This window comes from Camelina sativa, chromosome 8 (assembly GCF_030686135.1).
Source record: "Camelina sativa cultivar CO46 ecotype springtype chromosome 8, ASM3068613v1".
NCBI classification, from domain to species: domain Eukaryota; kingdom Viridiplantae; phylum Streptophyta; class Magnoliopsida; order Brassicales; family Brassicaceae; genus Camelina; species Camelina sativa.
This window is the reverse complement of record NC_141887.1, coordinates 28,661,586-28,687,412: the sequence shown is the minus strand read 5'-3', so window position 1 is coordinate 28,687,412 and position 25,827 is coordinate 28,661,586. Positions and strand designations below refer to the sequence as shown.

The following is a 25,827-nucleotide window of genomic DNA, read 5'->3' as shown; positions in this document are numbered from 1 at the left end:
TTCTTTCAAACTATTCATTTCTCCATGCACATTTCTAATAAATCATCGATCGAGGTATTATATAAATGCAATACTTAGCTTTGGGAGAATGATTAAAGGATTCTGATGAGGATGTTCCTTGGAGAACGGAAGAAGCATGTGACGATGACTTTCGCATAAAGTCACTTCGTTTGTTAGCCGCCACTAACTCCTTTCGATACACTTCACTTCCGTTTGGGGTTGTTCGTTTTTTCAGATTCTTTATAATATAATAGTACATGTATGATTATCTCATTAGATTAAATCAAAAAGACTACATCTAGAGTAATCTAGGTTGTTTAGAGAGTCCACACTAGGTTGAAGTACATTAGATATATCGATTCCCAAACTTCGACTGCTTTTGATGAATGTGTTTTGCACTAGAAAATACATATACTGCCGATTCCATCCAATTTTTTGGGCATATATCACAAGAGTCAAGACATACATGTAACGAATCGTGTTGTGTAAATAGCAAAATCTATTACAAATTCAGTGTTTTTTTTCCTATATATATGCTAGACAACATGTTCTATCAATTAAAAACTAAGACTACTTACGCTACGTATCAATTATGGTATAGTGTATCTCTATATCCATCATGTTTGATGTCTTTATATAGTCTATGACTCGTATGTGACTCATCTATATATCTCTTTTGTAAATATGAACACGATATGTAGAGAAAAGTGTGCAACGTATATTACTAACAGAACGAGTGAATATTCCTAACAGTTAGATAACGATTGATGTAAAAGTGATGTTGTGATTAACGATGTCTTCTACAAATAAATTGGATTGTTTTGTATAATGCATTTTTTTTTCCTCAATTGAAAAGTTCAGAAACTAAACTGAACACGAGAGTGGTATCTTGAACTTGGTTTCATCCATTTAAAGTAATAGCACTATGATAAGTTAATTTCCTTCAGAAAGACGTCGGTGAGACATTTTAAACTATAATGTAGTCTCTGTCCTTTTCACATATTTTTAATTTATACAATTACAAACTGTCTTAACCACACTTGTAATAAGACAAAACATCGAGCCCATGTAGTGTAATCGACGACGATTACTCATTAACTTGGGATACAATAAGTAAAGGATAGTGGTTTCATATAATTAAAATCATACACGGCGTTTATATATCAGTTTACGCAATGAGCTAGGCGTGACAAATTCAATGTTGAATTCGTAGGAGTTATAAATGTATAGTGGAGTAATAAAAAAGATGAAATAAATAAATGTTGATTAAGAAGAATTCATATGTGGATGAATAGTAGTAGTAATATAGAATGAAATTGACTTTGTTTGGAACCAAACCATGCCACATGTAAACAGAGGCTCTGGCATGATTGGATACATTGCTGGATTACGCTAGTGTACGACGTCTATACAGCGAAGCAACCGTTTTCACCCACTTACTGCTTGACAGCTCACCTTAAACTCCATTATCCTTTTGTTCTACTGTAGACCGACCGCACTTGATCATATCAGAGTATCAGACCTACCTTTTTCCTCTTCCCCCCGAACTTTCTTAAATGTCATACATTCACACCCAACAGTTTTAATTCTTTCAATTTAGTCCATTAAACCATTCGGTTTCACTTTCTAGATATAAGTAACTAAACCGGTTTTTAGATTGATTTCTATATATTAGCCAAACATTATGTTTTTAGTTTTGATTCCAACCATGTTTTTTACTTAACTCGATTGTTTAGAGATTTTTTACGAAGTTTACAGGCTCTTAATCGAGTATTAAGTTAATGGGGCTAAATAATACTTCAAAATATCAGGTCCAAAACTATAAACAAACAAAAATAACATCCACCGAAATAATTTTTGGTAAGCATAGAGGGAGCTAGCCATCAACTTGTTTTCTTCAGCGACATTTAGAAGCATTCCTTTTAGCTTTTTTCTGTCTCCTAAAATTTTTCAATCTTTCGTCGGAAGAGATTTTTCCGGGGGAAAAAAAAAAACAAAGCAGAGTTCGTTTTAGTTTTTTGCTGAGAAGCAAAAGAGATCAATAGATTAGTGTTAAGTTTTCTTTTTTCTTTGTTCTTTTAACATCTTCTAGCGATGGCGGTTGCGCCGGCAAGAGCTCGTTCAGACTATGATTACCTCATCAAGCTTCTTCTCATCGGCGACAGCGGTAAGCTTCTTTCTCCATTCCTGTGTTCTTCAATTAGCAATTGAAAAAAAAAAAAAAAAACAATATTTTTGTTCTGAACCTTCTGCGATCTTAATTAGGGTTTTATGGTTTTGATTTGTTTATGCTATGTATTACTAGTAGTAGTAGAATTGACTCTTTAAGGAACTGTGGAACTCGTTGACAAAATTAGTTCTTTTTTTTTTTGTGTTAAGTTGGTTTGTTTTATAGCTCTCTGTGTATATATATATATATATATGTTCAGGTGTGGGGAAGAGTTGCTTGTTACTGCGTTTCTCAGATGATACTTTCACTACAAGTTTCATTACTACCATTGGGTATGTCTTCTTCCTCTTCTGTATTGGTTGTTTACTTAAAAGATTGTCTTTTGTTGTTGTAGTTGTCTAAGTTTGTGTATATAATTTAATACAGAATTGACTTCAAGATAAGAACTGTTGAGCTTGATGGGAAGCGTATCAAATTGCAGATTTGGGACACTGCTGGTCAAGAACGTTTTAGAACTATTACTACAGGTAATAATAAGACGGGTTTGATCTTTTAGTTGCATAGTTTGATTGATCTTTGAGTTTTTGTCTTGATGATAACTTGAGTGTTTCCATAAGTAAAAGACAATTCATTGTTTCTGCCTTTAAAGCGTTGTGGTCCATTTTTTATTACTTGCAGCGTATTACAGGGGAGCAATGGGTATATTGCTTGTTTACGATGTAACGGACGAGTCTTCTTTCAACAGTATGTCTTTTACTTTTCTTTGTGCCTTTTATCTTGTTTAGTCAATTCTGCAATGATATTGAGGAAATGGGATTGTGAGTCTTGTGGCAACTGAATACGATTGTTTCAACAGATATTAGGAACTGGATGAAGAACATCGAGCAACATGCCTCAGATAATGTCAACAAAATTTTGGTTGGTAACAAAGCTGATATGGATGAAAGTAAAAGGGTAAGTAAGCATCAGTTGCATACTTACTTTCATGACTTAATAGTTTGTAGTATACTGATGTGTGATCTTCTTTTTCAGGCTGTTCCAACTGCAAAGGGCCAAGCTTTGGCTGATGAGTATGGAATCAAATTCTTTGAGACGGTGAGCTAGAAAACAAAACAAAATATGTCTGCTGTTTATTATTACTAATATCTTGTTGAGATTACTGATGTGATTACAATTGTTGCAGAGTGCAAAAACAAACCTAAATGTTGAAAATGTTTTCCTTTCTATCGCAAAAGACATCAAACAAAGATTGACAGAAACCGATACAAAGGCAGAGGTAAGAACTGCAGGAATCTATTACAATTACTTGCTCTTCATACTCTTGTACCGACATTATAGCTGAGTGAAATTCATATGTACTGTTCTTGTTGCTTTGCAGCCCCAAGGTATCAAGATCACTAAACAAGATACTGCTTCATCTTCTTCTACAACTGAGAAGCCAGCTTGCTGTAGTTACGTTTAGGAGTATGATCGCTCTTTTTCGCCTGCACTCGTTTTTTATTGTCTTGCCATCTTTTTAATCTCTTACGTCTCAAATCAGAGATAAATCTCATGTTGTTACCTAGAAGGAGTAGGAAATCTCATTGATGGCTGTGATCTTTATGTCTAATTTGTTATCTCCATAATTTCCTGTACAATGATCTTCCTGATATGGAAGACTGTGTTTGGTCAAAAAACTATGTTGAAGACTTTGAATTTATGAAATGAAACTGTTGTAGTGTGTATAACTTTTGACTTCACAGTTCAAATTAGGATTTATCTTGTTCACTTTGATTGCTGTTCTGTACTCGAATCCATAGTTTGAGGCTTTGACCCAAAACAAACACGGATTTAAAAAGAAAACACTGGATGGGGGGGGGGGGGGGGGGGGGGGTTATTCTATTATGATATTATTATTACAAATTTCATTTCAGAAGCAAAAGAAGAACACCAGTAATCCCACAAATTTACATTGAAGCTACACATTATGTTCTACACACAAAAGAGGCAACTGCAGAGAAAAGAATCAGATTCAGTTTGCGATACACAACAGAACGATTCAAGTTTTGGTTTCTCTGCTCACTAGCTGCAACAGCCAGCTTGAGGATTAGTCTGGTGTTCTGGTTTCTGCTTCAAGATGTTTCTTTTCACAGCAGTTGATCCTTCTTCCAAAAGACTAGGTACCTCCATTATCTGTTTGTTTCATCACGAACAAACGCTGTTATGTATAAATTCCTCTTTTAAAATCAGTTTTTTTAAAAACCAATTAAGGATCTTACCTTCAAAGCCAGCTCCTCGAAACACTGCTCCACGTTTTGACGAGTTGTAGCACTACACTCAAGAAACATGCAGTTGAGTTCTTTTGCTAGAGCAATCCCTTCATCTCTGCTAACTCCTCTCTCAGATACCTGCAATCATATATTTCGTCAAAAAAGAGTATTCGAATGACCAAACCATATTTTGAAAACAAAGTTGTGTAATTTCGATTTTGCAAACTCACTCTATCGACTTTGTTCCCAACGAGCATCCTAACACATTCTTGGTTAGTGGAGTAAAGCTCAATCTCCTTACCCCACACATCTACTAAGTTTGTAAATGTCTCCCTCCTCGTCACATCATAAACTGCATTCACCAAGAAACATTAACTAAACAGTATACAGACAGAGAGATCTCTTAGTCTCCTGTGATTGACGATGAACATATTACCAAGAATGATTCCTTGTGCGCCTCTATAGTAAGAGCTCGTCAGTGTTCTAAAACGTTCCTGTCCAGCTACAACACCGAGAATATTATAAGTACCATCACTTTTCTTAGGAACATAAAAACTTTTTGTAATTTCAGTATAGAAGAATCACCTGTGTCCCAAATTGTGAGTTTCAGTCTTTTGCCTCCTACAGTCAATTGTTTGATCTTGAAATCAACACCTACGAGTATCAATAATTGGGTTGAATCAAACAAATATAATACAGACAAAACAAGATTCCCTTAAACCAAACCAAGACAAGAAGACAGCTAGATTAATAAACAAAAAGTTTATAATTGGGTCTTACTAAAAAAAGTGAATCATCAAGAAACTAAAATTGTTTCAGTGGCAAGTATGATCATTAATAAAGATCACATCAAACGTAAATCTGAGACCTTTTTGCTCGAGAATTCAAAGAGAGAAACACAAGTTACCAATAGTAGGAGCAAGATCTTCAACGGAGTTGGAAATGAAGCTGACAAGCAAACTGCTTTTACCAACACCAGAATCACCAATCAACAAGATCTTAAACGACAGATCGTATCCACTTTGTCCAGAAGAAGATCCCATTTTTCTAAAAAAAACACCAGATTTGCTTAATCTCTCTCTCTCTCTCTCCCTCTCTCTCTCTCAATCGATCTGTAAATCTTAGAAGACCAAAATCAAATCCTACTACTAAAAAGAAGCAAACTTTTTGGAAAATAAAAAATATGAATCTAGTAAGCTGCTGTAATGATGATTAATTGATAATGATAATGATGATGATGATGATGCTTCGTCGTTGATAATTACATCTATCTGCTGCACATTACTTTCTACTTTATAAGTAGAGCAATCTAAAGAAGAAGAAAAAAAAAGGGAGAATTTTTATTTGCCTCTGTGTGTATTGATGTTTAGATTATAATAATAAAAGAAATGTGATGAAGAAATTGGAAGAAGATTTTTATTCTTTACCGAGAAAGAGAGGAGAGGAGAAAGAGATTTATGGAAGGAGACAAAGACACAGCAAACCTGAGACAGTAACGTTTGGTTGTTCTTTGCTTTCTTCTCTCCGACACTTTACTTCACTAAAACGTCTCTGTTTTGGTTCCCAGGTTCTTTTGTCGACGTGTGTGTGTTAGCGTTTTGAAATCGCGGCTGCGAGATTGCCATTGCATTATCAATAAAGAGATTTTTTTTTTGTTTGCTTGTTTTGCTTTGATTGGTGGTAGTCATTAGTCAACAAGACAACATCAACAACAACCATTGTGGTTGGCTAAACGTATTTGGTGGATCAGCAAAACGGTTGGTTTTTTTTTTTTCTTGGCGGTTTGTAAAAGCGGTTCAAGTTGACGGTAGCAAAAGGCGATTGAACACCTATGTTTTACAATACCATCTAAAATAGTAGGTTGAATTATTATTTTCTAAAAACTACAATAGTCATCGATGGAACCAATTATATTGTAAGTAATGGAATCATTTCAATATACACTTTCAAGGTCAACTTTTTTTTTATAGAAAAGTCACAAATACTAGTTGGTTTCCCAAAGTAACGTTATAGAGTCGGCGATTGATGGATTGTGGGAGCCAAACATAGCCTTCGCCTCCGCTGTCAGCCGAGCCCCTTCAAAACCCCACCTCTGGCTGGTGCAAAAGTTCATGCGCATAGTCAAAGACTCAAAGTGCGTGTGCTTCCACGCTCCGATTGTGACGTCACTTAACGGTGCCTTTTTTTTTTTTTGTCGTCACACTAAAAAAGGTTCCTATGCTTTGCTTTAGTTCAACTTATAGGAAGATAGAACTCTTTTGCCGAAATTGACCCACCAAAGTGCCACCCAAGTTTGAGTATCATCTACAGCTTCGTGACTTCGTCTAACAATCCTTTTCTCTTCTCTTTTTTTTGGTTCAACAAATAGTTTGAAACTTTCAAACCTTAAAAAAAGATTTTAAAAAGTTAATGTCAAACCTTTACTAAAGAAAAAAAAAAACACAAATACTGTCAGTTGTATTTTTATTTGATCTGTTTCGTATGTTATTATAAATTAGAACATGTCTCTTCTCTTGACATTTTCTCTAAGAAAATAAATTTAAATCTGTATGTTAATGTTTCTCAAATGGATTATATATGTAGTTTGTGGGCTAAAATGCCAGCTTTGTGTTGGCAGCAGTGTTTAATGGGCTGTTTTGTATTTGGGCCATAGCCTTTTATTTTGTGGGCCAGAGTCCCTTTATTAGATAGATATGTCAACACTGCTGCTATACATTAATGTTGTCCACACCACAAAATTTGGACTTTCTAAAGAAAAATTATACGAGAGAATTATTATGGTTAGTATATCTGCCTTATATTAAATTGGAAATAATTACATGACTGGTTAGTGGAAAAACAAAATTTTATCAAAATTTAATTATTCTATAATTTTTGTTATAACAAAAAAAAATTAAAACAGAGGTCAATATATATATATATATATTTTAAGAGAATGTTGAAAAAACTCTGGTTTTAAGTTAAAAGGGGAAATAAATAAAAAAGCGTCGTAGCTGGATTTTGTACCGGCTCGTCGGGCTCTGTCACCACCAAATCAAACCGAGTCGTAACTTCTTCGTCTCTCTTTCTTTCTTCTCTCCAACTTCCATTATCGAATTCGAAGGCGACGAGTCAAGTATTCTCTCCAGTGTTTTGGATTTTCGTAACCATGGCTGTAGATAGCAGAATGGATCTGCTAAGCGAAAGAGCTGTGTTGATGAGAGAATCTCTTCAGAAGAGTCAAACCATCACCGATAATGTTGTTTCTATCCTCGGCTCTTTCGATAGTCGTCTCTCTGCTCTTGAAACGGCTATGCGTCCCACTCAGGTCTGTATTTAGTTAGCGTTTCTTCTCTGATTGTTTTTATATCCAGATCTGGAATTTAACATATCTCTCTCTCTCTCTCTCTCTCTCTCTCTCTCTCTCTCTATCTATGGAGTTTTTTTTTTGCTGAGACTTGATTGGATTTTGGTTTGACTGTTTGTGTTTTTTTTTTGAAATCTCTCAGATTAGAACGCATGCTATAAGGAAAGCTCATGAGAATATTGATAGGACTCTTAAGGCTGCTGAGGTTATTTTGTCTCAATTCGATCTCCTTCGTCAGGTTTGTTGCTTCCCCCCCCCCCCCCCCCCCCCCCATTTATGTGAGAGATTTCATTCATTTGATTGTATTCAGATCGATCGTTATAAATAGATAGTTCTCGAGCAGAGGTTGGATCCGTATGTTATTCACCAAGTTCATTAGTCTCACTCTCAACAGTTTTTTTTCTAGCATAGGTTAGATGTACTATTTTTAGCCAACCTTGGTTCAATTCTTGTCATTGCTAGTCAAGGATATGACTTGGCACAATACTTTTCATGCTACTACACTCTTTTCAGCTATCATTTGGTGGAATAACTGGTCTTTAGAAATGATATCTTCTATATTTAGTGTTTATAACATCCAAGTGAATTAGGATGCTGATTTTTTTCCGGGGGAACTTATTTTTCGTCTGTGAGAGGTCATTGTATGGATTTCAAACTCTTAGAAACCCTAAGTTTGTTGTTTTTAGCTCTTACTTTACATATCTATGTCATTATGTGATCCATGGTTATTAAGGATGATATTGTTGGCTGGAAGCTCTACCGGATCCCTGCATGATATCTTTTCCTTCTGGCCTCTCTTCTGTATTAAAAAATTCATAGTCAAATTATGATGGTCTACATTGAGAATGCATGCATTTTTGGTTGCTATTTCTGAGTTACTTTGTTTTTTTGTAACAAAAAAAACAATCTCTGATTATGCTCTCAATTCATTTCTAGGCAGAGACTAAAGTACTTAAGGGGCCACATGAGGACCTGGAAAGTTATCTGGATGCCATAGCTCAACTGCGAAAAATTATTCGTTATTTTATGAGCAACAAAAGCTTTAAGAGTAGCGATGGAGTTCTCAACCATGCAAATAGCTTGCTTGCTAAAGCACAGTCTAAGCTGGAGGAAGAGTTTAAGCAGTTGCTAGCTTCTTACAGGTTCGGGCTTCTGTGCCTAATAAGAGTTTCTGAAGAAAAAATGACAGAATTACTTTTTCCATATATATCTTGCATGCTATTACCAGGACTCCTACCCTCCTGTCACTTCAGGGAACATAGCTAACTGTCGATGTTATGTACTCTTTCTAGTTAGTTTTCAGGAAATATACTTATGAGGATCTTACTTCTTTACCTCCCTTGTCAGTAACTAAAAACATTTTTAGCTCGAGAAAAAGGCATTATCTTAGAATGACGATTTTTCCCGAATTATCGGATTTGTTAATATGTACGAGTGTTCCAGACAACTGGTTTTAAATGGAAAAAATGCTGTAGCCATCTCTTTCTAGGATAATCATAACCTTTCCCAGTCTAAGTTAATAGACATTTTCAGTTATCTTATTCATCTTGTCCTCATTATCCTTTTCGATTTGTCTCTGTTATAATCAGTAAAGCCGTGGAGCCTGATCGCCTTTTTGATGGCCTTCCCAACTCACTGAGACCATCCTCAGACGGTGATGGAGGTGGAAAACCACACGGCGCACATCACAACGATGAATCGGAAACTGCTTCTTATACACTTCCAATCCTCATTCCATCAAGGGTATTGCCACTTTTGCATGATTTGGCACAGCAAATGGTTCAGGCTGGTCACCAACAACAGTTGCTACAAATTTATAGGTGAACTTTTGATTCTTGGTCAGAAATGTTTTCTGAAGTGAAGCAAACTGTTTGGCTGTGATGTGCACTACACTGTTTTTGCTTACCTGATCTGAAAAAATGGTTGCTAGATGCATTGCTATTTGTCTCATACGTGTAATGCATTGGATCAGCTTTGTCTTTTTTTTTCCATATGATATATGTGATGCTGCAACTACTACTATTGTCAAATTTAAGCAGTGATTTGCATAATCTACTGGCATTTTTCCTATACATATTTAAGATGCATTTGTGTGTTTTGAATTTGTCTTTAATCTCCTTCTGTTCAATCTTTTGTGCTTTTTCAGTGAAACACGTTCTTTTGTCTTGGATGAAAGCCTAAAGAAATTGGGAGTTGAAAAACTTAGCAAAGAGGATGTTCAGAGGATGCAGTGGGAAGTTTTGGAGGCCAAAATTGGAAATTGGATCCATTTCATGCGCATTGCTGTAAGAACGCGAGTTAAAGTTCGGTATATTTTTAATATGTTTTTTTGACCCTTAACTCCTGATATAATTTTCAACAGGTTAAATTACTCTTTGCTGGAGAAAGGCAAGTATGTGACCAGATATTTCGAGGCTTCGATTCTCTTAGTGATCAGTGTTTTGCTGAAGTTACAGTGAGCAGTGTCTCAATGCTACTTAGCTTTGGGGATGCTATAGCCAGGAGCAAGAGATCTCCAGAAAAGTTGTTTGTACTCTTAGACATGTATGAGATAATGCGGGAGCTTCATACAGAGGTAATCATTTTCTCATTGTTGCTTAATATAATTATGTCGCCATACATTTACTGAAAATGAGAAATTATTCTGTAATGTCAGCTTTTGGTGGATTTTTCTGATTTTTAGACTGTACAGTTTTCAGTACTACGAACTTCCGTACATGCTTGATTCACCTTCAAATCTGTATTTCATTTGTATAAAGCTAGTGATATGAAATATTAGAATACAGGATGATGCAGACGTGTACTTTTCTTTTATTATCACATAATGATTTACCAGATTTAAGACATAAAGTTCAGTTTACATAGTTATGCATAGAGTTCACCACTTACTTCTTAGAGATGTCAACATAGCTGCTTTATTTACTTGAGTAATATTTGGAAATTATTGTCTTTAACGTTTTTCTAACCATGTGGAGTTTCTGTGATCGGATTTGTTTTGAGCATTGATTACATGTATTTTCCTACTTAAATCTACACCACAATTAACAGCATGGCACACACAGAAAAAAACGTTGTGATACTTATGTGGTTGAAGTTTGCTATCTAGGACTACATATAGTGTGAATAAATTGATTACCTGTTAATTTTTGTGCTACATTGTATGGATAACATTAGATGGTACCACAACCTCATGAAATTTATGTCCATGGACAGATTGAGACTATTTTCAAAGGTAAAGCTTGCCTTGAAATTAGAGATTCTGCTACGGGCTTGACAAAGCGGTTGGCGCAAACTGCTCAGGAAACGTTTGGTGATTTCGAAGAAGCTGTTGAGAAAGATGCTACAAAGACTGCTGTTCTAGATGGAACTGTCCACCCACTAACAAGCTATGTCATCAATTATGTGAAGTTCTTATTCGAGTAAGTACATCATACATATCGATTTGATTAGGACTAGCCCAACTAATTGCTTTGAATCTCTTTCTTCTTCCACACTTTAATAGATGATCTTTGGTGCCAGCTACCAAACAACATTGAAGCAACTCTTCTTGGAATTTGGAAATGGAGATGACTCAAATTCGCAGCTAGCATCCGTAACAATGCGGATAATGCAGGCACTTCAAAACAACTTGGACGGAAAATCAAAACAGTACAAAGATCCTGCATTGACACACTTGTTCTTGATGAACAACATTCACTACATGGTCAGATCTGTGCGAAGGTATGTTTAGTTTCACGTTTTTAAAGACTGATCAGGACTTAACTAAAAAGAAAAACCGACACTCAGATTTCTCTGTATCATAACTTTTCAGGTCAGAAGCCAAGGATTTGTTAGGCGATGATTGGGTTCAAAGACATAGGCGTATCGTTCAGCAACATGCAAATCAATACAAAAGGATTGCCTGGACAAAGGTTCTTTCTATTTGTCTAACTATATAAATAAATCCGAATATATAAAAAATGTTCATTATATTGTGATTAAGAAACTTTTATATGTATCTGGTAGATATTACAATCCTCATCGGCGCAAGGTTTAACAACATCTGGGGGAGGAAGTTTAGAGGGAGGAAATAGCAGTGGAGTTTCAAGAGGATTATTAAAAGAGAGGTAAGGCTTAAACAGCTAAAATCAACAGTAACTGGTGACATGTTTAAGTGGTAATGATGAATTGTTTAACTTTTTAAAAATGGAAACAGGTTCAAGATGTTTAATATGCAGTTTGATGAGTTGCACCAGAGACAATCTCAATGGACAGTTCCAGACACAGAGTTAAGAGAGTCACTAAGACTTGCTGTTGCTGAAGTATTATTGCCTGCTTACAGATCATTCCTCAAACGCTTTGGGTAAAATTCTCCTTTTCTCTCTTTTATATACGAAAGCATTTTTAGAAAACATATTTGATCGAAATGTAGAAAACCCTAATGAGATATAAACCGATGATCGGTGTAGGCCTTTGGTTGAGAGTGGGAAGAATCCTCAAAAATACATAAAGTATACAGCTGAAGATCTTGAAAGATTGTTGGGTGAGTTGTTTGAAGGAAAGTCTATGAATGAACAACAACCACGCCGGTAAAAAAAAACAGCTGAAGGATAAAGATGATGAAAAACCTATCGTGTAAGGTAAATTTCTATCAAATCTTACCTTGCATGATTAAGGTTCGTTGCCATTGTATATGGAGTGTCCACTATTCGATTTTGTATTCTACTATTCTTTGGTTACGGAATGTGAAAATGTTTATTTTTAGCAACTCTTAAAGTGTGTAAATTACTTGAGACAGAGTTTATTTCTTTTTGTGTTACGTTCACGTTTTGAAAGAATCATAAGCAAAATTTTTAAAATAAAAGAAAGTATGCAGTGAAGGAGCTAACTGATTAGTGATTACTATTAATAAGTTGCTTTGAGACGATTCTCTGGTAGCTGTGATACGATAGGTCGAGCCAATAATTTTTGTCTAAACATCTAAACTAAAATCATGGGGACAAGAATTTCTCATTCGGACCAAATCTATTAATTTTTCTTTATGGATTTTGGCGATTAAATCAGTTTGTTGTCTAGTGGTTTCTAATCGCAACATGTCTTCATTTTGGCATTATCACTCTAATTAATCAACTTAACAATTAATTAACCAGCTCCACCACACTTTATTAGTTACCTAACTATCATATTCGATTAATCTGTCAAAAACATATCTAATCATTAAGCACCTGATTCCTTTTCGTTGTTATGAACTTATGATGCTCCATATTGTAGATGCAGCCTTGATCTATTAACCATTTAATTATATATGAATTTTGGTTTTATAATTTTCTTTTCTGTTAAGCCCTAAACAATTTGAAAAAGAAAACAAAATTGACGCTAAACAGTAATCACCTTTCAAATGTCCCATAAGGCGATAATCAACCAGTACTTCAAGAAAATTCGTTTGGAACAAACCGCAAAATATAATAGTCCAGGATACTATGCATTATGCAAAACAACCCCCAAATAATGTTTTAACCATAAGAAACCGACCACAAACCTTGTTATTGAGCGGGACAAGACAAATAGAGCTCTACCGACGCACATACTTAAATCAAAAAGCGAGAAAGATATATGATTTATTAGTAAAGTAAAAGAGTGATGAGATGAGCTTGTTGTTTAAAACACACATGTTTGGTAATGGCATATTCCTTTTAGAAGATCCAAATTCTCCCAACATCTTTACATGGACTTCCCCATTTCCATCATCTCCTTCCACTTTATTCCCTAAAAATAATACTTTTGATTTATTTCAATGTCATCTTTACACCAATGAGAAATCTTACTTTTATTCGCCTTTACACCAATAGTATACCTATTTTTCTTTTTCTTTTTAATTTTCTATTTATTTATACTTACAATAATTTATAGAACCAAATACTTTGAATTCATGTGGTTTTACGTACAAATATATTCTTCAAAAAATAGTTTACATGTCTGTATTCCATATATATAATAATATACAAAATACATGTTATATTTGTATTCACTTTTGGGTACAGTTTAGAAAAAAACAAAATAATCAATCATCAACAGACACGGGGTACAGTGGTTACACTGAGTTTATTAATTATTATAGAGAAAGTTATTTTAAAGGAAAAGTGGAGAAAACACTATAGCTTATTGCATTGAGTGTTTTCAACCTCTCGTTTAATTTGTCTCCATGACCAAAGACAAAGAGAGAAGCCATAAAAACCCTAACAACATCCATTGTTGAAACTCTCTTTGGCACAACAACCATACACACAAAATATGGCCATCCCCTAAAGAAAGTGAAGCTGAAGAACCCTCTGAAACAATCAGAAGATCTTACCAAGAAAGGGTTTTGAGAGGTTCAAGTTTCTCTTTAGGGGATGGCCCCAAACACAAAGAGTGCTCACAAAAGGTAAGAAGTATGAATCTCTTGGAGATTATTATGATCAAGAAATTGTGTTTATTTGTGGGTGTTGTCTGAATGATCCTCATCGATATTATCATTATCATTGTCTATATGGTGATGATGATGATGATGATGATGAGGATTGTGTATGAATGGAGCGATGAAGATTGCATGAAGGTTGATGAAGACAAGCTTGATGTGTCTTTTATTATCCCTCGTTTGGGCAACTTCGATCCTTTGGCAAGCTTCGGTTCCCCTCGGAATCAGCAGATTATTATTATTTCACTACCTTACTATCTCTCTTTTTGTCTATGTTTCCTTGTTTACTTTGTTGTCTTTAATTTCGTCATGTTTGTGTTGAGTGTGTGTGTGTGTGTGATGCACCATTCAGGTGTGTTCCTATCTGTGTGTGAGGAATAAAAGAATATTCGGTTTCTTATTTCTAAAACCAAACTTCTATCTTTCCCATCTTTCTTTAATAAGTGTCTTCAAAAAATTATTTAGCAAAAATACTTTTACGCTGGCCCATTTTTAGCCCATTAATACTCCAATTATACGAGTATATCTGTATGATTATGATTTAAGAACTATGAACAAAACCAAGCCAAGAGAGCCCTAGTTAAACCGTGTCTGGCAAGACATTAAAAACTCGAATAAAAAAAACTAGAAAACAATCCTAATAATAAAATAAATAAAAAAGAAAACGAAAGATTAGATAACCCTAAAAAAGTTGTTGTATTATCTGAATAATAAATTAAAGTATTGAAGAAAATTAAAAGGTTTAGGCCAAGTGTATCCAGCTTGGTTGCTTCTTCAATTTCTTTTTCTCGTTTTTCCTCTCAACTTTGAGATCAGACATGGTCATCACCAGTTTCTTGACCTCTAATTTGAGTTCCACGATCCGTTCTTCAGAAGTCTTCTTCTCCGAGGAGACCTTGTCAAACTTAGAATGCAACCAGTCGAGTTTAAAACCGACTTGTGTCAGATCATGCAAATCCTTAGAGGCTTTGGTCAATTCAGCTTCGGTGAGATAACCAAGAGGCGTGTGGTAAAGTATCCCGATGGTGCGGCAGAGGAGGTTCATGTATGTATTCCTGAGACTTTGGTTTTGCACTTTAACATTATCTGTAGTCTCTGGATACGTCTGAAAAATCCACTTTGCTAACGTGATGTTAGAAGCATCAATGACGAAACCATTGACTCTGATCTTTTTTCGTCTATGCAACTGAAATTGGTTCCCCATCACTTGGCTTTTGGAGTCGGTATAGCTATGGAAGTCTCAGAGAAAAGTTTGTTTTTTTTCTACATGAGTTGATATGTTTCTAGAACTACCTCTCGTTATATATATATATAGAGGCAGCAAAAGAAGCCTATAAACTCGGAATCGAGTTTGTTAATTTTTTTTAGATATTAAAATGGGTTTGGCTTTACTTGAAAATAAGATAAAATCATATAAATTTTTTAAACTAGGTATTAGTGAAAAAAAAAAAAGGTTTAGTTGGCAACCTTACAAAATAACGTATAATCACGGAAAATTAAAAGAAAATAGAATCACGAAATTAAATAAACGAGATCAAGATACTGAATTTACCTGAACATTCGCAGTGAATCTTATACTTAATTATTATTTTTCTGAAACTTCTCAAATTTATCCTACTAATTAGTAGACTATTATAAAAAGGTGCGATTGCTAGATGAGCTGTAATAATTAACTCATGGGCAGTGACAATTAACACAAATATACATGCTCATTAATTGGGTCAATTTATACGTCATATGTGAACCAAACTGCCTAGATGATCTAGTCTAGCACTAACCTACTACCATTGGCCATTGGCCATTGGGTGAATCTTGGCATCTTGCTATTAAGTATACCACAAATTAGTAACACGTTCAACTTTGTGTATAGTAGATTAACATACTAAAACTATTAAAAAAAAATGTAAATAGATATTAAAGAAATAAGAGAATTAAATGGAAATCCAAAAACCGCAAGTACATGGTTTTCATAGATGAAAACTTGAAAACCTACAAAATCATGTTTGGCTAATAAAAAGCAATAAATGTAAAGAAAAAGTAGGAGTATATATATTCATGTCTTGCCGCAGAAGAAAATGAGCCGTAAGGAACTATGGGTTCTTCAACTTGGCCTTCTCCTTTTCCAACCCAGCTTTGACATCAGACATCATCACCTCAAGTTTCTTGACTTGTTTTTCAAGTTCCCCGATCCGAACTTCAGAGGCACGATGGTTCTTCCTGTCAAAGCAAACCTTCCAAAGCTTCAACCTTAATCATTGCAGATTGAAACCGACTTGAGTCAGATCAGACAAGTCCTTGGAAGCCTTGCTTAATTTAGACTCGGAGAGATCATGTGGAGGCTTGTGGTAAAGTGTATTAATGATGCCTAAGAGAAGGTTCATGTACGTTGTCCTGAGTTGCTGGTTTTGCAATTTAAAATTCACAGCAGTTTCTGGATGGTGCTGAAAAATCCAATGCATTAACTTCACCTGCGAAGGATCAACAATGAAGTCATGGACAATATTTTTACTTTGTGTCTCCATTTGGTTCCCCATTTGTATTCTTCGATATTAATTGGTATGCGCCTTCAAGAAGAGACCAGACCACAATGGAGATTTCTAGAACGAAGTTTGTTTGATTCTTTGCATGGCTACTGCTAAGTGCTCACTGCTCACAACTCCTATTTTATATAGTAGCAAATAAAAATGAAAACTTTGCAGTTTCTAGATAAAATCGAATCTAATTTAGTGAATCTTCGTTTTAATTTCGTGAAACTATCTAACAATAAACAAGATTTCATATCTAGTCAATGATTTTTTAGATTTGTTAAAATTTTTTTTTTTTTTTGAGCGAGAAGCTATGAAGTACAAGAATATTTTGGGTTTGATAGTGGTTTAAATCGAATCTCTATTTTGGTACAACGAGAAAGAGTTTACTATATATGGTCAAATACGTGGGGGGAAAAGATATAGAAAAAAATTTTGGCTTTAAATTTTCCGAAATGAAGGAATTGTTGGATTTATCACTTTAATGGATTATTGGAAAAGTTGCAATGTAATATTTGCTGCTTGGTGGGCTGCAATAAACCCATAAAAAAAAAAAAAAAAAAAAAAAAAAAAAAAAAAAAAAAAAAAAACTTGATTCGCTAGCATTCTCCAACAAAACCATCTCAAGCTTTGGCTTCAACCATCCAACATTCAAACCGGCTTGTGTCAAATCAGACAAACCCTCTGATTCTCTGAAAGCGTTGCCTTATTTCAGCATCTTTCATATCACGCGACTTCTTGTGGTAAAGTGTCTTAAAGATATCGAAGAGAACGTTTATCTGATTGTGTATCTGGACGTTGAACATTCATTGAATTTTTTTTTTTTGCTAACGTGATCTGCGAAGATAAAACATTGAAGCCAACATTGAACATTCTGTTGATTCCTCCACCATATCCCTTAATAATTCTGTTCTACTAGGCATATCCATAAAATCTTAGAAAAAGTTTTTGTTTGAGGTTTTTTTCGCTTGATGATGCTATCGCAAACTCTTTATATAGGCAGCGTGACACTTAATGACGTAATTAGCAAATCCAATCGAAGAAGTGAATCTTTTAGATTTAGTTTTGAAATTTGATCTAGGAATATTAGTCAAAAACAAGATAAACCCATGAGCTGTGACAATAAAAGCCAATATATATTCACTAATTTGGCAAATTATCAACTTCAGGTGAACCAAACCATGATGGGAAAATAAGATCATAACAGCTCTTCTCATTTCTCTCATAATATTTTACATCAATGGAATTATTTCGAACCCGATTTTTATAGATAAAAGCCACTGTGAAGAATTCACAACTAGAATTTTATACAATGAAAATGCTGAAAACATAGCAAACTCAACGATAAAATAAACCCTTGGTAGATCTCTGACAAAGCTTCCGTTCTTTAGCCAGACAAGCATGGATAATTTGGATGATCTATACAACACTAATAATAGATGAAACCGCTGCTCTCGCGAAAACAAGTTTTACCGTAAAAGTAACATTTATTATCATACTATTGACATCGACCTTAAGTGTAAGTGGATGGGGATATAACGTATGTTGTTTCCTATGGAAAGCATTTGCACATGTTTTATGGAGGCTGAAAGCACATTTCATACATGAATAAAAATTACTCTCATGTATAGGAGGAAATCAAACATGCTTGAAAAAAACACTCTATAAGGTTTTATGAATCTAACTAGTTTTTTTTCAAGCAAGTCCTACATATGAAGGTAATTACTATTCGTGAATGGAATGTGATTTCATTCTCCATGAAAGATGTGCAAATGCTCCCCGCAGAAAACAAAATTCGCTATATCCCCACCCCATATATCTACTTATACTTAAGGTCGTTATAAATGGATACGATGATCGAAAAAGGTTACTTCTTCTGCAAACCTTGTTACTGCGAGAGCAGATCTTGAGTGTCACATAAAGGACTGTCACTTTCGAGTAGATCCACGGTGTGATTAGTTACCGAGTCTGTGAGCGATCATTTATTCCTAGCTTAACACCCAAGAGTAGCTCCACGATGCTATGTCTGCAGAATAGGTTATTATTATTAGCTACTTAAGACTATATGTGATTTTACTTCAACAAGACTAACATTTTTCTCTAGATATTGTGAGTATAAAGAGTTAAAGTTTCACTTGAGATCTAACCTGGACTATATATCGACGTGAAGAACCTCTCCCCGCTTGGCGATGTGGAATTGATCATAGCAAGAATCGAGATGGTAAAAATCGCTAAAAGATGGGACTTTTTTTTTGGCTAATGTTTTCACATCTTGAAGATTTGGATGGTTGTGATAATGTAGTTCTTCTCCTTTTCTCTTTATTTATACAGTTATATTATACATAACAAGATCCAAAGTGGCTTTCCACATTGTTGTCATCTTTTGATAATATAAAAGATACGTAATATATTAATGTTTTCAGATCTTATATTTGAATAGATCTAGATAGTAGTAGATACAGTTCGTTTCGTGCCAGCCTGTTTATATTATAAAAAAATATTCATCATTAATTATTACCACAGTCAATGTTTTCACGTCTCGATAGAGTCTTATCACTTATGTCGGCAAGTCTTGATTTAAATCATGAACTACATAAAATTATAAATCAGTAAATCACATTTGGGTACCAAATAATGAGTTGGAAAGTTGCTTATGGGCTTAATATGTAGCAAGCCCATTCTCTGTAACAAAGCCCGTAACCAATTAAATACCAATAGGCCCAATACATATGAGAAATAAAATTATTTATTACAAAAGCGGCTGTGAAGAAGAAGGCGACGAGCTCTGTTTCTTTCTCAGACGAGACATGATAATCCAATAGACAAATCCTGCGATGATGAAACTGAAAAACAAAGCGTTGTCGTAAACAACGACGAACCCATTCGAGACCTTCGACAAAGCTCCGATCTTGTGTAGAAAGCCAGGCACGACTGGGATTATTCCGGCGACCAAAGCCACGATGGCTGCGACGTTATATCCCTTGGTAAAGTAATAATCCCCGGAGGGACTCAAAGAGTACAAATCTCCAATGTTCAGTTTCATCTTCTTGATCAGGTAATAATCTGCGAGAAGTATGCCTCCGATCGGACCAATAAGGGCTGAGTACCCGATGAGCCATGTGTACACAAAGCTCTCACTAGATTTGAGCAATCTCCATGGCTGACACACGATTCCAATAACTGCGGTCAAGAAGGCTCCTCTCCCGAATGTGAAGAACTTAGGGGTTAGATTCACAAGCGCATTTGCTGGCGCTACCACGTTTGCTGCTATGTTTGTAGTGAGTGTGGCTAGGGAGATTCCGAGGATAGCGAGTACAGTTGTGGCGAGGCCTCCGATTTGACCTAGAAGCTCAATTGGATTGGAGATGACTCTTCCAAAGATGATGCTTGTGGAGGAAGTAACAGCTACGCCAACGAACGTGAACAAACCCATGAAAACGGGAAGACCAGCTTGACCAATGATCTGATCGGTTTGGGATTTCGCGAACCTGGAGAAATCGGGGATGTTTAAAGCTAGAGTTGCCCAGAAGCTTATGTTCGCGGTTAGCGACGGGAAGAAGAGAGTCCAAAACTGAGCAGAGGTCAGCTTGGATGACAAGGAAAGCATGTGACCAAACCCACCGGCTTTGATATAGGACCAGACAAGGAGACAGGAAGTGAGAGTGATCAAAATTGGAGCAGAGTACTTTTCGAGCTTTCTGATTCCGTCCATTCCTCTCCAAACAATACAAAGCTGAGCCAACCAGAAGACCATGAAACAAGAGAACTCAAGCGGAGAAGTGCCAAGCCAAGGTAGTGTATGAGACAAAGCAGAGTTCTTAATGTGACTCGGTAATAGCAAGAAGATAGCTTCTCCTCCTATCCATGTCTCGATACCGTACCATCCACAACCGACTAATGCTCTGAGTAGAGTCGGGATGTGAGCTCCACGGATGCCAAACGATGATCTAGCAAGGACAGGGAAGGAGATACCGTACATGGTGCCAGGCTGAGCGGTGAGGACGAGCGGCACGAGTAGTATTAGGTTGGCAGCAACCACTGTCGCTATCCCTTGCCACCACGCCATGCCAAGGTCCACTAGGCTCCCGGCGAGGTAATAAGTAGGCACACCAACAACGAGACCGATCCATAAACTTGACATGTCCAACCATGAAAACGTTCTTTGGCTTGGTGTTGTCGGTTTCAATTCGTCATTCGTGAGGGATGGGTCGAATTGGGTTTCGTCGTAGTCCAAGTCATTGAATTCTGAGCCGGTCATCGCCGAGAATCTTGGGCGGATGTCACCGGATCGGGTAGAACACAAGTTCCCAACACGCCTGCTTGTACTCAACTTGTGGTTGCCCAATTCATAGAGTTTACGACTTTTATGTTGCGAGTCAAACTTAGACCCAGAAGAAGTGTTGTGGCTTGAAGATGTGAAGGAGACATGTTGATTGTGTTTAGCTTTCGTCTGGGATCTTAAGGAAGGCAAAGAATGCTGATTGTGTTTGTGGGGATGAAGATTGAGATGGAGACCAAGGCTGAAGCAATTTGAGACCATCGCGTCTACGTTTTCACACAGAAGAGAGAGAGAACTGTGTGATGGAAATTGTGCGTTGGTGTTGTGTTTAAGTCCTATGAGAAACATGTGGTTGGGAGATGAACCATGTGTTCTGTTTACTGGATGTTTCGTCGCTCTCATGTCTCTTTTAAGATAAAAAAGATTCTATTTCCATTTTTTTGTTTAAGCTGAATAGATTCTCATGTTAATCACAATTCGTTGACTTTCATTTGCCTACTCATTTAGTCGAGGATTACTCAACTAAAGAACGTGATTTGATACCTAAAGACATATATTAAGCTATAATTTTCTTTCTAAAGAGTATTTGATGGATACAAGATACATGACATAGTCTAATAACAACTCGAACACTTGTTTCTTATTCTTATCATAAGAACAAAAGAGCCACATTGAGTCGTATACTATTACTCGATAGATATATTACAAACGCGAGAACAGAGTAGTTCATAGAAGTGTGACCAACCTTTTGGCCTATGGTGAAGATGTTATTCTTTCAAGCGATCAATCTCTTTCTCCCACTTCAGTCCAAACATTTGACGGCCAAAAGGAGCGATCAGGTTGTACCTAAAAACCTGCCCAGAAACAAGAGACCACATAAGCAAACCATTATTAATCACAAACAGAATCTTGATTTGTAGTTGAATACTTGCCATGTTGTTGATCTGTTTCAATTCTTTTTCCAGCAAATCTGATCTCTCCTCCCAGCCCGATTGGTTTTCCTCGAGTTTCATTGTCCATGCTTTCTTCAGTGAAACTCTCCATTCTTTTGCTTTGTTTCTTATCTCTTTGTTGAGTTCCACCCATTCAGGAGCAAACCCGTTCTTGTTAAGAATCCGATACAATGTATCCTCAGCTGGGTCTGCGTGAGGATTTGTGTGGAGGTTCAAGGGTTTGCCTTTACCAGGTAAGTTCTCAAAGTGGCCTTCTTCCATCGAATGCCATATCCTTTGCTCAACCACGTTGACTATGTCAGTCTCTGACCTGCAACATCATCCTATGTTAGCATCCGCTACAACCATGTGTAGTCAATAACATATTTCACAAGGAGAAGACTCTCATTTGGGAGATTAACCACAACACAAGAAAAAAGTAACAAGTCTCTGATAAAGAAAAATGTCATGCAATATAGCATCCACAATAAAATAGTAAAGCTACTGCGCAATTTTGTCAACAACGGAAAAACAAAAGACTCAGCAACATACTCAGATGCATCGCATAAAAGCCAGTTGTTCTACCTAATTGAAAGATCACCAAACACTACTACTACTTATCAAATAAAACATTGATGACAGTCCTAAAGACTTGGCCTCTTTTAGATTGAAGAGCCTCTCTCACAGCTTTCTCATCTGGCACAAAACCCTTTCCCTTCATTTCTTGCAACAATTCTCTAGCTGATTCCTCTTTTCCCTCTTTTACAAAAGCTTCAAACACTGGAGTGTAAGTGGCAGCATTAGGGCTCATGCCAATTCCCATCATTTCCAACAAGTACTTCTTCGCATCCTTAAGTGTTCTGGCATCCCCTGCGAGCCCTTTGATCAAAACTGTATATGTATAGGCATTAGGCGAAACGCCACAGGAAAGCATACGCATGAAAACCTTGAGCGCCTCTTTGGCCTGGCCTGCATTAGCATAGGCCTCAACGATAGCAGTATGAGCCACCACCTCTGGCATTTGATTTTTATCTTTAATCTGAGAGAAGAGCTCGAGCGCCTCATGTGTTAGCCCGTCTTTAGACAAGGCATCAAACATTTTCACAGCTTCATTAGTAAAACCCTCAGTTCTCATCTTGTGGAATATTTCTTGGAGATTCTTAGGATCCTCTGGTTCCTCAATCGCCAGTTTCTTGCTGAATGGGTCATAAGGAGGCGGAAGCTCTGGCTTACCAGAATCTCTAGTAACCGGAGTTTCCTCATCTGAATCATCATTAGACAGTGAGAAATTGACTTTGGTGTTAACTCGCTTAGTCTCTGAGCTGAACTGCCTCGTAAAAACTCCACCGCAAAACCAAGGGAACAGTGAATTTGAATTGAGCTTGGACCTTGAAATTGAAACGTGAAGAAGCAAACGCTAAGAGAAGTATCCAGAGATTTGAATTCAGCAATTGGTATTTTTTTGACTCAACGAAACCTATAAACCCTAAGAACGTAACTAAATCGATTCCAAAGTCCAAACACATACATATAGAAGAAGATGAACGTGGAAATTGGAAAGAGACTTACTATATACCTTACGAAATCGCGCCGGCCACGTAGCTCCGGCGGGAGTTTCCGGTCATGAACTGCGTCAATTACGGCAGAGAAACGGTCTGTGGTCTTCTTCTCTCTCCTCTTCGATCCAGCCGTCAGATCCTCCGGAGACGACCACCAAGAGGACGAAGACGAATAAAAGGCAAAAGCTCTATCGCCGCCGTTAACCTCAGATGAAGTGATATCTGAGGCCGAGCTGCGATTTCCGAGGGAAAAATACGACCGTAGTGACGAGGATGATGCAACCAATGATCTCGCGAGACGAACCGCCATGGCTTGCCGGACCTCAGGGAGAGAGAAGTCGGAATGTTCTCGACTAATGAACAGAGGTTTAGAATACACGGCGTTTTTAAGTTACCACATCCTACCATTTTTCTTTATAATCTTAGCAATACGTGTCGTTTTAATATATGGGCCATATAAATTACTGGTCCAGTTAAGTAAGCCCACGGTAATAAATTATAACGGCTAAATCCTACGCGTCACATACTAGTAGTAGTAGTGGTCATAAGGCTAAGAGGAGAATCACAAAAGGCGAAGGTGGAGAGAGAGATAGTGATTTCCTGGCATGTGTAGTGTGTGATGCACACGTTTGAAAAAAGTGAGGTTTAGTCTGTTTATACAACAATATTTTACAAGACATGTACTGTCCCACTTGCCGCAACTTGTGTAATAAAAAATTGACATTCGCTTCCAAAGAAAAATAAAGTACTATTTACTTCTGGTGCGTTCACGTGCCGTCCCACTGTGTTAAACTGTCGACAATGCGATTTCCACTAAACTAGATATATATATATATATATATATATATTTTTTTGTTGTTTAGATTTAGCAAGATGAATGAAAAGAAGAGAAATAGTCTTTTAACGAATAATATAAAATTCAGCCATGTAAATTGGCTAATTGTCTAAACATAAGAGATTTAAGATTCAATCTCAATTCTTTTTTTTTTCCTTGAAAAAGGTTTTGCTATTAAAATGTAAAAGAAAAAAAATATACAAAAGCCATTAGAAGAAAGTTTCAAAGGTATTCTTGTATATAAGTTTTATTCTCCAATTTTTTTCTATTGTTTAAAGTTTCTGAATAAATATTTATAAAAATAACAAAACATTTATAATTTCTTAAATGTTGTGCCTTCAACTAGAAAATTTTATAATAGTCTATTCGAACATAGAGAGTATTTACTAAACCAACTTCTTAATTAAATAACTTTCTAATTATAAAACTAATTTAATGATTTTTGGATTATACTCTTCTTCTTTTTTTTTGTCAACAAGGAACATACTCTTAATAAAAACGGTTTATACTTTATATTAATATTGACAAACGAATATGCTTATTAATTCGTTTGGAGCATAAATCTGCTAAACAATATGTCAATATCTATATTAATGATGATGTATACAAAATACAAATTGGCATATTCGTTGAATTTTTAAATTTACTAAAGATTTTTTACTAAATTTTTTTTTGCTTTAATCAAGGTTTCCATAAAATTTAAAAATCTAAACTAGTTCTTGTACTAATAAAATTGAACTCATTTTAATTTTTAAGTAATACTAGTATAACTAATCCTTGTAAAATCAAATTGATCTGTACTACTCATTTGTGTGTGGGGTTGTGGACCTTGTGGGTGCGTTCACGTGTGTTGTCGTCCCACTTGCCGTAATAAAAAAAATGGATGGTCGTTTCCAGAAAAGAATAAAGTACTAGTATTTCCTTGTGGTGCGGTCAGGTGTCGTCCCACTTGTGTTAAACTGTCGACAACGCGACTTTTCTTTCACTAAACTATATTTTTATTTATTTTTGTTTAGAAAAATGAAAAGAAGGGAATACTACTTTTTGGGTAACGAAAATTAGTGTACTTGCAAATGAAGATTTGGGCATTCATGAGTAGAGAGATGTTGACGGAGTAACATGATTTTCTGCATCAATTATTTCAATTAAATACGTGGATACCTATTTTTTCAAATTTTGTTTGTTACCTCTTTTTTTTTCTTCCCAACAACTGTCATTTTTTTCTTCTTAAATTGCAATTGCAATGGTACTTTTTGGGTCATTTTTACAAAACTGAATTTAATTTGACTGTAGAATTTTATGAAATGACCCTAAAGTCTAAACTAAAGACTCCTATCTCATCTAGCTTTGAACAAATATTATCCATAAATTTAATATTAGTATATATATGTATATTTTTATAATTTGATTGCATTATTAATCAATTCAAATTAAAAATGTTAATGAATTAATTTTGAAATCGAAAAATCTATTTAAATCAAATATTTTAGGAGACT

General features: G+C 35.8%; 8 protein-coding genes and 1 long non-coding RNA gene across 17 annotated transcripts; 3 read left to right on the top strand and 6 right to left on the bottom strand.

Moving 5' to 3' along the window:
- The first annotated feature begins 1,686 nt into the window (after positions 1–1,686).
- Positions 1,687–3,897, top strand: LOC104708777 (ras-related protein RABE1d). 3 transcript variants are annotated; one of them, XM_010425400.3, is made up of 8 exons: positions 1,687–2,167; positions 2,430–2,502; positions 2,597–2,697; positions 2,849–2,914; positions 3,027–3,124; positions 3,203–3,265; positions 3,354–3,446; positions 3,549–3,897. In XM_010425400.3, exons 1-8 carry the CDS (start codon positions 2,095–2,097, stop codon positions 3,630–3,632), a joined length of 651 nt encoding a protein of 216 aa, XP_010423702.1. In that variant the 5' UTR covers positions 1,687–2,094; the 3' UTR covers positions 3,633–3,897. The 3 variants fall into 3 exon arrangements, with proteins under 3 accessions (XP_010423702.1, XP_087316978.1, XP_010423703.1); XM_010425401.3 differs by having other exon boundaries at positions 1,863–2,167; positions 2,430–2,506; XM_087460852.1 differs by having other exon boundaries at positions 1,853–2,167; positions 3,027–3,265.
- Positions 3,898–4,043: 146 nt separating this feature from the next.
- On the bottom strand, positions 4,044–6,129 carry LOC104708776 (ras-related protein RABC2a). 4 transcript variants are annotated; one of them, XM_010425399.3, is made up of 7 exons: positions 5,904–6,129; positions 5,327–5,466; positions 5,005–5,073; positions 4,856–4,921; positions 4,650–4,771; positions 4,429–4,557; positions 4,044–4,342 (listed from the first exon to the last, which is right to left on the bottom strand). In XM_010425399.3, exons 2-7 carry the CDS (start codon positions 5,460–5,462, stop codon positions 4,232–4,234), a joined length of 633 nt encoding a protein of 210 aa, XP_010423701.1. In that variant the 5' UTR covers positions 5,463–5,466; positions 5,904–6,129; the 3' UTR covers positions 4,044–4,231. The 4 variants fall into 4 exon arrangements, with proteins under 4 accessions (XP_010423701.1, XP_087316982.1, XP_010423700.1 ...); XM_087460856.1 differs by having other exon boundaries at positions 5,327–5,531; positions 5,904–6,056; XM_010425398.2 differs by having other exon boundaries at positions 5,327–5,531; positions 5,847–6,008.
- A 1,198-nt stretch (positions 6,130–7,327) lies between these two features.
- LOC104708774 (exocyst complex component EXO70A1) lies at positions 7,328–12,612 on the top strand. Of its 2 annotated transcripts, none has more exons than XM_010425397.3 (12): positions 7,328–7,726; positions 7,908–8,003; positions 8,702–8,907; positions 9,355–9,585; positions 9,912–10,050; positions 10,128–10,340; positions 10,979–11,184; positions 11,285–11,485; positions 11,577–11,676; positions 11,771–11,871; positions 11,961–12,107; positions 12,214–12,612. In XM_010425397.3, exons 1-12 carry the CDS (start codon positions 7,568–7,570, stop codon positions 12,335–12,337), a joined length of 1,923 nt encoding a protein of 640 aa, XP_010423699.1. In that variant the 5' UTR covers positions 7,328–7,567; the 3' UTR covers positions 12,338–12,612. The 2 variants fall into 2 exon arrangements, with proteins under 2 accessions (XP_010423699.1, XP_087316965.1); XM_087460839.1 differs by having other exon boundaries at positions 7,353–7,726; positions 8,706–8,907.
- A 1,485-nt stretch (positions 12,613–14,097) lies between these two features.
- Positions 14,098–14,610, top strand: LOC109126013 (uncharacterized). The gene has a single exon (XM_019228989.2). The coding sequence runs from the start codon at positions 14,238–14,240 to the stop codon at positions 14,580–14,582; it is 345 nt and encodes a 114-aa protein (XP_019084534.2). The 5' UTR covers positions 14,098–14,237; the 3' UTR covers positions 14,583–14,610.
- Positions 14,611–14,943: 333 nt separating this feature from the next.
- On the bottom strand, positions 14,944–15,405 carry LOC109125987 (MATH domain and coiled-coil domain-containing protein At2g42465-like). The gene has a single exon (XM_019228851.2). It carries the CDS (start codon positions 15,403–15,405, stop codon positions 14,944–14,946), a length of 462 nt encoding a protein of 153 aa, XP_019084396.1.
- Positions 15,406–16,291: 886 nt separating this feature from the next.
- LOC147940573 (MATH domain and coiled-coil domain-containing protein At3g58270-like) lies at positions 16,292–16,735 on the bottom strand. The gene is made up of 2 exons (XM_087461350.1): positions 16,491–16,735; positions 16,292–16,418 (listed from the first exon to the last, which is right to left on the bottom strand). The coding sequence occupies exons 1-2, from the start codon at positions 16,733–16,735 to the stop codon at positions 16,292–16,294; spliced, it is 372 nt and encodes a 123-aa protein (XP_087317476.1).
- Positions 16,736–17,919: 1,184 nt separating this feature from the next.
- Positions 17,920–19,180, bottom strand: LOC104708773 (uncharacterized). Its single transcript, XR_754825.2, has 2 exons — positions 18,874–19,180; positions 17,920–18,752 (listed from the first exon to the last, which is right to left on the bottom strand). It is a non-coding gene; the product is annotated as an uncharacterized LOC104708773 (long non-coding RNA).
- A 122-nt stretch (positions 19,181–19,302) lies between these two features.
- LOC104708772 (purine-uracil permease NCS1) lies at positions 19,303–21,579 on the bottom strand. Its single transcript, XM_010425396.3, has one exon. It carries the CDS (start codon positions 21,405–21,407, stop codon positions 19,476–19,478), a length of 1,932 nt encoding a protein of 643 aa, XP_010423698.1. The 5' UTR covers positions 21,408–21,579; the 3' UTR covers positions 19,303–19,475.
- Positions 21,541–24,537, bottom strand: LOC104708770 (Tetratricopeptide repeat (TPR)-like superfamily protein). Of its 3 annotated transcripts, none has more exons than XM_087460840.1 (4): positions 23,514–24,537; positions 22,523–23,325; positions 21,938–22,268; positions 21,541–21,859 (listed from the first exon to the last, which is right to left on the bottom strand). In XM_087460840.1, exons 1-2 carry the CDS (start codon positions 23,804–23,806, stop codon positions 22,551–22,553), a joined length of 1,068 nt encoding a protein of 355 aa, XP_087316966.1. In that variant the 5' UTR covers positions 23,807–24,537; the 3' UTR covers positions 21,541–21,859; positions 21,938–22,268; positions 22,523–22,550. The 3 variants fall into 3 exon arrangements, with proteins under 3 accessions (XP_087316966.1, XP_087316967.1, XP_010423695.1); XM_087460841.1 differs by having other exon boundaries at positions 22,623–23,325; positions 23,514–23,952; XM_010425393.3 differs by lacking the exon at positions 22,523–23,325 and having other exon boundaries at positions 23,514–24,123.
- Positions 24,538–25,827: the final 1,290 nt, after the last annotated feature.